This window comes from Gossypium hirsutum, chromosome A09, assembly GCF_007990345.1.
Source record: "Gossypium hirsutum isolate 1008001.06 chromosome A09, Gossypium_hirsutum_v2.1, whole genome shotgun sequence".
In the NCBI taxonomy this organism is placed as follows: domain Eukaryota; kingdom Viridiplantae; phylum Streptophyta; class Magnoliopsida; order Malvales; family Malvaceae; genus Gossypium; species Gossypium hirsutum.
The window spans coordinates 77,279,674-77,290,928 of record NC_053432.1 but is presented as its reverse complement, the minus strand read 5'-3'; the positions used below and the strand labels follow the sequence as shown (position 1 = coordinate 77,290,928).

Here is an 11,255-nt window from a genome sequence, read left to right as displayed (position 1 = left end):
TAATAAACACACATTTGAATTTCATGATAAAACCGTCTCAATAAATCTTATCATCGATGAATCTTCAGAGAAGGCAAACGCTAGATCAGACAATAGTTTTCCTTCTACTCTAAAGATTTCAGACAATAAGATGATTAACAATAGAGCATCACCAACAACATTTATATTATTCAATGCTGGACAAGGACCTACATTAGCAATAGCAAGAGAATAAGATTACACAAATAACAGTTCCATACTTCCAATCTCCTCAGCCCTTTATCCCATGCAAAACTTTAGCCCTTAAAAACAATGAATACATTGCCAAAAGCAGTAAATTTAGTTCCATGCCAATGCTGTCAGTAGTGTTCTCTATCTATGCAAAAATTGGTGGGTCTACTTATTCAAGTTTTCTTCAAGCCGATCAATGGCAGCCCCAAGACCACTCTTTGCTTCTCCAATTTCACCTGAACTTTTAGCAGCCATATTCCCTTCATTTGCTTTCTCTACAAGCTTCAAGTGGATCCATCCTGTCACAAAATGCAACCTCTATATTATATGCCCAGCCCCAGCCCTATAAATCAGCTGTCCAGTCTTTTAAAATTCTAACACTAACAATCTAAAATCACAAAATGCAACTAGATTCCTTTTACTGTCACCTTTGACAGTATTTATGGTAATATTGGCTCGTGATTGAATCAGTTGGCAGAAAATTTGCAAATACTATTTTTCATGAACTCACTTCTCCACCTCTCCTTATCAAACTCACATACTCCTTATAGTGACATGCTAATCTTGAAAATTAGCAATTGGTTACACAGCAGTTACATAAAGAGCCATTGGAGACAATCACTTCATTGCTAATTCAAGAAAATAGCCATATAACATTATAAAGTGCAAATTAGTTACCAAGAGGAAAACATATAGCTGCTCCAAGAACCGAACCTAGCACCACATTCCTTGCACGCCATTGAAGAGACCCAGGCACTGCAGGACATCAACCAATAAAGGAAAGGAAGAAGTTAAATACAGATGAGGATGATATATTATCCATTTGTTCTGTTACCAAGGTTCCAATTTCAATTGTGAAAGAAGTTGGTGATAGAGATTAACTATGCTAGAACTCATAGGAAAATTCTTGCAAATTCTAAAGATAGTTTAATTAGGTATGAATTATTACTAATTAGACCAAAGGCTGAAGCAGTTGCTGAACCAGCGCCAACAACATTGAATACATCATGGACACCTCGTTTCTCAGCCAACAAATTCTGTAAACCATAAAACCCAGCAGTGAACATTCCAAGTCGAATTCCACCTACAATTGAGCCACGAGTGACTCGGATAAACCTTTTTTCCATTGCATCGCGCATCAACCGATACTGCTCTCGTTTATCTGGAGTGCTGCCAAGCTTCAACATTACTTCTGCATCTTTGCTCTACCAAAGAATTCCAACGTTTCAATAAAAAAACACAGCAGAATAAGAATAAGCACATGAATTAACCATTAATATGGACATAATTGATCTCAAAAGAAACCCAATAAACATAAACAAAGGCAGCTTTGAAGGAAGAAACGGCAATCACATGATTGCAACCAAAAGAAAACAATTGCCAGGACTGTAAAGACCTCTATTATATACAAATTATATCACATTCAAACATTCTTGCAACTCCCTATGAACCAAATTGAAGGTCTTTTATACCAAAAAAAAAAAACAATAACTTACAACTGAAGCAGCAGCTTCCTTACTACCTCCATATAACATGCCTGCAAACACTCCAATGACAGTGGCTGTGCCCCAGTTTACAGTTCCAGCTAATCTTTCGGTTCTCTGATTTAGAAACACTGAAGTTAGCATATAACACTTTAGCCATAAAATTGGCTAATTATTTCGATATAAGGATCGATTAAATATAAAAAAAAAGTCTATGCTAATAAGTTAGGGTAACTAAGATATCCACATATAAGCATTACCAAATCAACTTAAACCATGACTCAAATTCATAACAAAAGCTCCAAGAAAATTTCAGAAACTTGGAGAAATCAAGAGAACATAAAATTGCAAAATCAAGAGAAATTATAAGCACATCGTAGAAATGATAAAGGGCTTTCATTTTTTTTTACTGACAGCTATGGTATATTTGAATAGAATCAAGATTATATTATGTTCATATTATGAAAAAAGAAAATCAATTAAGAAAAATTGAATTGGATTGAATTGAAAGAAAAAAAAAACCCTTACATTTGAGTGGGTTTCTTCATGTTTTTCAGAGACTTCCATTAATCAAATTTCAGTGTCGCGAAACAGAAGATACCGCTGATGCTAGAAACGATTTTGTAACAATTTGGTTTCTTTTAAGTTTAAAGCGGCGGTGCCACTCGGTAGATGACAAGGTGTTAGCTCAAGTGTATAATTCTACTCTCAGTCCCTGTTCTCTTTGGCCTTTCGATATATAGCGTCTCTCTAATTCCATACTATTTTACTTGAAAATTTAATTAATAATATTTTAATTGATTTCAGTTAAATTTAAATATGTATCATTAATTTTTTAAACGTAAATATGTATCATCAATTGAATCTTAATTTTTAAATTAATATTTTGAATATTAAAATATAAGAGGTTTATTAACAATATAAATTAAACTTTCAAAAGTCTAAAAAGTACAAGAATTAAATCTAGCTCAAATTACCTAAATTTAAATAATTAGAAAGTGTGTAAGCAAATTTTTTTTTTTTTTTGGGTTGGGGGGGTGGGGATAGATAAGGAAGCTAGTTTAACAACTAGCCAATACAATCAATTGAGAAAATCTAAAATACCCTTTCTAAAGAATAGGTAAATAATAATAGATACAATTTCTCAAATATCAAAACTTTAAATTCCTGAAAATATAAATGGAGGAACTAAATTCCAAAATTTTAAAAACTACAAGGACTTGAAGCATATTTTAACAAAAAAAAAAAAAACTAAAGAAGTTTTGTTCAAAGTCAAAATGTTAATTCAGTGTTTTCTTTTTTTTTTGGTTAAATTTACATATAACTTAAAAGCTAATAACAAACTTGTAAGTTTGTTCATACATTCGTTCATATATTTGTAAGGTATTTGAATTTAACTCGAAAAATAAACTTTGTTCAATTATTGCTCGTTAAATTCAAACTAGCAAGTAAGTCAAGTTCCGATAACATTCAGAAATTCTTGTTTTTAACTGCAGATGTTTGAAGTTTGAAGCCACATAACTCATAAGTCCCATGAATAATAGCATATATATGGGCAAAACGACTTGTCATACTTGGTTGGAAGGAAGAAAGATATGATCGTATGTAGGCAATACATATCTTAGTTTGAAAAATAATATTTCCTAAACCAACATAATTGGTTCCTAGTGTGTGAACTCAGATAACGAGACGTGGTTAAATGCAGCAAAAATCACTTTTTGGCCTCCATACGCGAAGAAGCCGGTCGTAAAATGAGCAAGTAGCCACAATAGTACTGCCTCCTGGTAATAACTTTGCTCGCTGCCAATCTGCCCCGTATGCAAGTGAGCCATGCTGACCGTAAGCTTCAAAAACTTCCGGTTTCTCATCTCCAATCTTGACGATTGCAAATCCGTTATGCATACACGCTGCTAAGACCAAACCTGACACAAAAGGATGGTGCTTGATTCTCCAAACTCCTCCTCCAAGACAAACTGAAGTTTCATTCACTGGTCTTGAGATGCACCTTAGATCCCATACCCTCAAGTATTCATCATAGCTACCTGTAAGTATGGTATTTGGGTCGGTGGGGCTCTTGGCAATGCAACAAACTCCCATCTTATGCACCTTGGAATTCTGGAAAACCATCCTGGATGGATTATCCCGCATATCCCAACACTTGAATTTGCAGTCATCCGATCCTGTATATACTAATTGTGGTTGGTGAATGTCAAAGCAACTTGTCCAAAGCTCAAAATCATGTGCCTTCCACTCTTGTAATTTTTCTATTTTGGACTCTGCAAGTGTAGTTATTGAAACAGAACCATCAGAAAGTCCGACTGAGATAGATGTGGCTGTTGGGTTCCAATCCAGGAAAAGACACATGGAGGAGCTGATTTTTTCACCACACACTTCATTAAGAAAGCCTCCTGCATTGAAGAAAAATAAATCCAGGGAATATTTAAAAAAGACTAAAAAGAAAAAGAAAAAGGCTAAACATCAGCTCCATAAGCAACAAATTTTCTCTAACAATGGCAACATAAGATTATATTTGATCAAAGGGGTAAATTCATGGCCATCTCAAAAGGGGTGAAAGTCAGTTACCTAAAGCATCATTGATAGGGGTAAAGTTCACTTAAGCAAAGCACACTTGGCTTGTTGTGAGGGTTTTACTTTAATCGCTCTCGGGTTGATAGGGATTAGTACCAAGTCCAATGTGACATGGGATACTATGGGTTTAAAAAGAAACCCTATCCTAACAATATTTTAAGGAGTCGCAGAAAATAGATGAAAAATTGAACTGAACACCAGTATTAGTATGCTCTTGCTCTAATCTAAATTAGTGAAAGATATTAGCATATGTTCTAACACTAATTTAAATTAAAATGAAACTAAAATAGAAGTTTGTATGATCTAAGTTATTTCGACTCTTGAATTTTCTAGAAATATTCGTTTTTAATGCTTCTGTTAGATACTTAGATGAATTAGACAACAGAATGATATGACCTTCCAAAGATCTTTCAAATACATGGAAAAACCTAAAAAAAAGGGTGAATATACCATGTTGGGCATAAACTCGCATTTGACATTCACACCTGAGGTTGAGTAATTTTAGTTCATCAATTCAGGTACCTTATATATTTTTTTCTCGTTAGTGGGATAATTGATCATTACCTACCCCATAATTACTTCCTTGAAGTTGATTACCATGGATTAAACAACATAAAGACATGAATGTTAAAGAATGCAAGGAATGATTTTTGTTCTCCCAACTATTTAGATAATCTGCAATCGAATCACTAGAATCTTCAATATGACAACACGGACTTCCAAGCATAGCAAAGTGAGTTTCAAAATTCTGAATTACCTACAGTGATGAAAACAAGACTAAGAAAAATACATAAAATGTTACGTAAACTTGAAACATACCTCTAGGTTTCTCTTCATTACAGCAACCCTCTAAACTATAGATTCTCAAGTACCCATCAGCATCAGCTTGAGCAAGGAGAGGACCCACATTGCTTCCAACTGTGCTCCACTTAATATCAAAAATCCCAGCAGTGTGCTCGCGATGAAACAACTCGAGATTACCCTTTTCGGCATTAACATCGAATAATGAAATGCTACCAGCTCGGATTGGTTGCTCACCTTCTTTCAGGGTGTACGTTGAAGCCGCCAATACATGTTGGTACCCATCGTGGGGGCAAAACTCTACGGCATCAGCATTGCCTTCTAAATAGCAATGAGCCACGTCCATTCCTCAGCTGCGCATTTCATCAAACAGGTTGTAGGCACATAAATGAAACTTAATATACCCTCCAGAATAAAAATAAATAAGGAAAACTCTTTGTTGGATCAATTGATTTAAGACACTAGAGTGATGGAAAATGTTGGCACATTCTTTGAGGAAAATCGGAAAATTTAAAGAATAAGGAACTACATTATGTTGTTACTTTCGTAGTCTTCATAACATTTTCCAGCATTACCTAACTCTTTCTGAATTGGAGTTTTTATCAACAAACACTTAGAACCAGTGTCTAGCAGATCCTGTAAATCTTGTCTTGGGTGCTCGATCTTCTATGTTGCAACTCTCCCAATCTTTCACAAGTTTTTGGAAAAAAAAAAAGAGATAAAAAATGCATTTGCCACCGAAAAAGTTTTAAAAGTTTCGAATTAACCCTATATTTTAATTTGAAAGTAATAAAAATTTATATATGCCCCCTTCAACCTCCTTAAAATTTCAATCTAATCCTTATAGATTTGCAGTTTTCTTAACCATTCATGTAGTTTGATATGATAATGCAGTAACACTTTAATTATACATAATGTTTAATTATTTTGTCAACCTTTTCATGCTAATAATAAAAAGAGCTATTGCAATATTTGAAACACATTGGACATTACTTATTTTATTTTTTTATTTTGTAATATTAAATAATTTTATATAAATTTTAATTAGATTAATAATTATATGTAATTTTTTAAATATACAGACAACCAACATTTTGAAAATTGAAAAACAGTATCTCATTATAATTTTCTATATATTATTTTTAATTTGTATAAGATTGCACCATTTTAAATTTGTATAACAAAAACAATTTCCCTACCCTAGCCTCTCAAATCTATGCTAATTATTAATATGAAAACTTTTAATACGTTGTTTTCTTAAATTTTTTTTATAATTAAAAAATATATTTTTAAATAATATTTTTGCAATGTACAATTAAAAGGGTAGTACTCACACATCTACGATAAGGATATACTCATATCACACATGCATGCACTACGTGCGAATAGAACTGCCTAAATAAAGGGTTACAATTGCTCTCCGGAGATTCGAACCCGGTGGGTTCTAAGATAAACAATTTTTTGACATTAGGAAAGTTCTTTAAATTAAAATTAATCCATTCAAACCTTAAAAAGCTATTTGAAGCAAACAAAAAATTAGACAGATAATCGATCTTTTTAGAAAGTACTCATTTATACTTACTATTATGTAAGCAATTTATTGAATTGATTTCACCCTTAATCGGTTATCAACTCAGATATAAAATTATAAAAATATTTATTTTTTAAAATTATAATTAATATTATTATGATAAACTTTTGTCTTCTTGTACTTTTATATCATAATCTTTAAATAAAATAATTAAAAATTATGAATCCAAGAATCGAACACGCGTTCAATAGTATTAAATTATAAAATATTATCATTCCACCTATATTTATAATTACATAAATTGTAAAAGAAAATATTTTTATTAAATGATTATTATTATTTTTGATGACTTTTCTTTTCTTTTCAGACTTTCTTATAGTTTTAAAATAAAACAACTAAAATTAATATGTTTAGGAATTGAACCTATGTTTAAAAGAATTTGTTTACACATGATTAAATGGTGTTGCTGATCACATGACTAAATGTATTGATACAAGTAGCTCTTTGATATGTTTATTTAGATCCCCACTGGCTTCGGTCATGAACTTGTTAGGAAAATATCGCAACATATTTATTTACTATTGATTATGGTTTTATTTAATGTAATCGTTTAATGCTGTCCTTTTCTATCAAAAAAAATCTGTTTACACTTAATAATTCTTGAGTAAACTCAAAAAAAAAAAATTTAATATAAAATTTTTTTTCTCACCAAATTTTTGTATCACTAATTGCGTCAACTCGATATTTAATTTTTAAAAACTTGATTTTTAATTCTGAATTTTTTTCACTAACTTGATAACTTTTTGAAGTGATATAGAAAGATGATAATATTACGATAAACAATTGAAGTGCATTTAATATTCTTAATATGATGTATTTACCTATTTCAATTTTCTTTTACTCACAAGGTAAACTATTTACATGTACTTTAGATATGTGGTTTCCACATACACCAACTAAAAATTGATGACAACACTAAGATAAACAATTATATTACATTTAGTATCCTTAATATGATGTATTTATGGAATTTTCTTTCCATCATCAATATATTTTTATCATGATGTGGAGGTCATGTTGGGTTGTTGTGCCAGAGGAGATTGGTGTGGAGCAGTTTAAGGTTCACATGGAAGGCCTGTGGGATAGGAATGTCAACATGAGCTATTTGGATTGACAAAAATATTGATGTGGAAAAATTGAATCTTCTAACTAATAATTGCAGCAGTTTTTATGAATGTCAAGGTTTAAATGGTGCAATGAATATGATTGGGGTGTTGATGAAGTTCCAGTAAAGGATTCTTATTATTCATGCCGTGCCATGTGTGGGAAAGCTTCTCTTAAGAGCTTGCTGAGATATATGATTAACCCTGCCTTTTTCTTGATTGTTAAGTTAGTGAACGATAATAACTTAGGCAGAATTGAGTATGAACATTATTACTATTTAAATATTTAAAAAGAAGACATAATCAAATCATTGAATTTTGCTTTTGATTTTACTAACTTTTTTTTTCGTACAGTAATGATTATGAAATACCTTGGGAGAGCAGTAGGTTTTTATTAGGTTTTTTGGTGGGCAAACTAAGATCGGATCGGAGAGGGGAAAATTAAGGAAAAAATGTTGAAAGCTGGACTGCAATGCAACATGGAGCCGGAAGCATGCTACTGTCGAGACCAGCAGCTATCGAGCTCAGCTCATTTTGCTTGGTGCGCACGAATGGTTTTTGGACCAAATGAAGCAACTGATATTGCTGTTTTGTTTTGATGTAACTTAGTTCAGTTTGATTGTAACTAGCTTTAATAGTTAGTTGGATTAAGTTTGTGATTGAATTGATGATGTAAAAGCTGATATGTCAGCTTATTTTGTATTTGACTTAAGCTTGTATTAGTTTAGTTTAAGTGGGAGTAGTTATGTCATTAGGTAACTGTCAAATGAACCAAAATTTGTAACTCTTTTATATATTCAAATTTTGAATGAAAAAGAGGTAATGTTCAGTTACAACTTTGCTGAGTATTCATTTTTGTTCATTGCTTTGCTTTTTCTTTGCTTCGATTCTTCTTGCTTCAGTCTTACAAATACAGTTTTGTAACTTTGTTTGATGTTTGCTGCTGCCATTGTTCCAACAAAAAACAACAAAGTTGCAAAGCTTGTGCAGTGCGATTCCAATCCCAGTCAATCTAGTCATCTCGTTCTTTAATCCCTTCTTTCTCTTTACATCTTATGTATATGCTTAAAACTGTCTCTTTCTGCTGTCGAGCTCTCTCTACGAAGGGCATAGGATAGATGAACGTGCTACAGAAGATCGACACACCAAGTATGTGAGATTTAAGGAACAACAGGTGTGATTCGATGTAGTTTAGGCTATGGACTTGTCATCTGATTCGACTCTATCGTGGAAAGATAGGCTTTTAGGAAAATGTTATTCAGATCTGAAGAAGGTGACTGAATCTACTGGATTCGAAGGGGATAATGATTTTGAATTTTTTGATGGGGATATCAAGAAGTCTATGGTTAATGACATCCATTTGATTGAATTTTCAGAAAGGGTTCATCAACTTCTCATCAGGGATATCGAGAATGGGTATTTTTTGGCAAAGTTTTAGGACAAAAGCGACTTCGAAAAAATGATCTCTTAAGGGCCATGGGTCATTCAGAATCAGTGGGAGGAAGCATCGTGTTCTGTTTTATACAAATAAATTATAAAGTTAATTGCCAACCATTGCAAACTTATTTTCCCAAGATCATTGCTGAAGAGCAAGTAGGATTTATTGTGGGAGGAGCATCACAAATAATGTAATTATTGTGCAGGAAGTAATTCATTCTATGAAAGGTAAGCAAAACAGGAAAAATGGATGACAGTTAAAATCGATATGGAGAAAGCTTACTACAGGGTGCGATGAGAATTTATTGACATCTCTCTTTAAGCTACTGGTATTTCGGATTTACTCAGAATTGTAATTATGTCTACTATTTCTAATTCTATCATGCAAGTATTGTGGAATGGTGTGCCGACTTAGAAATTCAGGCCTGCCAGAGGGATTCGACAAGGATGCCCTTTGTCTCCTTATCTCTTTGTATTGTGTATGGAATGGTTTGGACATAATCTCTACTCTGCTATATTTATAGGTAAGAGATGTCCTATTTGGTTATCCCAGACTGGTTCAATTGTATCTTATCTTTTCTTTGCCGATGATTTATTTATTTTTAGCAAAGTGGATATGCAACAAGCTCGACGCCTTAAGGATATTTTAGAGTGTTTCTGTACTTTCTCTAGGTGTAAGGTTAACGCTCGAAAAACAAAATATCTTCTTTTCCAGTGCAATTGATGATGATCTAGGGATGCTGATTAGTGATTTGACTGGTTTTCAATAAGTGGATAATCTTGGACACTACTTAGGTGTGTACCTTTATTCCATGAGAGAGTTACTAATAGTTACTTGAGATTTGTGGTGGAAAAAGTTCGTAGTAAGTTACAAAGTTTGGATGCCAGACAACTATATTGTCGGTACAACTATTTTGGCACAAGTAGTCTTGTTATCGAATCCTACCTATTTTATGCAATCCATGATTATTCCCAAAGGTATCTGTGAGGAGATCAAACGTATGGCTAGGCAGTTCATTTGGGGTGCCTCAAATGGTAGGAAAATTTGGCTCTTGTTGGATTGGATTCTATTTGTCAACCTCGTTGCTATGGTGGTCTTGGGTTTAGGCAATTGCGGGACCATAATACATCTTTTTTCCTGAAACTTGGGTTTAATAAAGTTTCAAAGGATAATGCTTTATGGGTCTGTGTTTTTCGATCTAAGTATAACCTGAATGAGAGATTACCGGAAAATATTTCTTGAGGTAGATGTTCTTTCCTTTGGAAGACTTTCTCTAAGATCTAGCCTTTGCTTCGTGGTAATCTAGCTTGTTCAGTAGGAAATGGTAACAACATTCGGCGTTGGATAGATCCTAGGTCCTTGAAGCAGGTCCTTTGGTTTTACGATTTCCTTCTCAAGCCAACCTTCTTCCGGATTGTTTGCTTAGTGAAATGGTAATGAACGAAGGCATGTAAAATCTAGATCTTTTTCGAGTTTGGGTATTGAAAAAGATGTCATAAGACGTATTGTGAGTATTCCCCCTTCTCATCCTACAGTGGGACTGGATAGAATTATGTTGATGGGTACTTCAACAGGATTCTTCTCCATTAAAAGTGCATATTGACTATTACGAGAGCATACTTGGTCTCCTAGAGATGCAGCATGGAAATTGGTGTGGAAGTTTCAGGGTCCCCAAAGGGTAAGGTTTTTCATTTGGTTAGTACTCAAACAACGATTACTTACCAATTTAGAACGAGTGAAATGGGAAATCAAAAATGATAGTTCTTGTTTGTTCTGTGACCATGCATCGGAAGATTTGTTACACTTGCTTAGGGATTGTTCAGTCGCCAAGGAAGTTTGGTCGTAGATTATTTCGATTAATCATCAAAGCAAGTTTTTCTCTATTAATTTCTAGGAGTGGCTTGTCTCTAATTTATAGAGTAACTCGAGGATAATTATAGGAGGGATTCTTTGACCTTGTCTTTTTGGCTTGCTTGCTTAGCGCATTTGGAAGAACAAAAATCTTTTCACCTTTCAAGGTGTATCTTGAAGCCCTTTTG

The 11,255-nt window shown here is 33.3% G+C and overlaps 2 protein-coding genes across 2 annotated transcripts; both read right to left on the bottom strand.

The window, feature by feature from the left end:
• LOC107933610 (uncharacterized) lies at positions 1 to 2,433 on the bottom strand. Its single transcript, XM_016865873.2, has 5 exons — positions 2,223 to 2,433; positions 1,707 to 1,811; positions 1,160 to 1,415; positions 889 to 966; positions 1 to 509 (listed from the first exon to the last, which is right to left on the bottom strand). The coding sequence occupies exons 1-5, from the start codon at positions 2,259 to 2,261 to the stop codon at positions 376 to 378; spliced, it is 612 nt and encodes a 203-aa protein (XP_016721362.1). The 5' UTR covers positions 2,262 to 2,433; the 3' UTR covers positions 1 to 375.
• A 799-nt stretch (positions 2,434 to 3,232) lies between these two features.
• LOC107933602 (diphthine methyltransferase homolog) lies at positions 3,233 to 6,004 on the bottom strand. Its single transcript, XM_016865862.2, has 3 exons — positions 5,660 to 6,004; positions 5,103 to 5,437; positions 3,233 to 4,102 (listed from the first exon to the last, which is right to left on the bottom strand). Exons 2-3 carry the CDS (start codon positions 5,428 to 5,430, stop codon positions 3,390 to 3,392), a joined length of 1,041 nt encoding a protein of 346 aa, XP_016721351.1. The 5' UTR covers positions 5,431 to 5,437; positions 5,660 to 6,004; the 3' UTR covers positions 3,233 to 3,389.
• Positions 6,005 to 11,255: the final 5,251 nt, after the last annotated feature.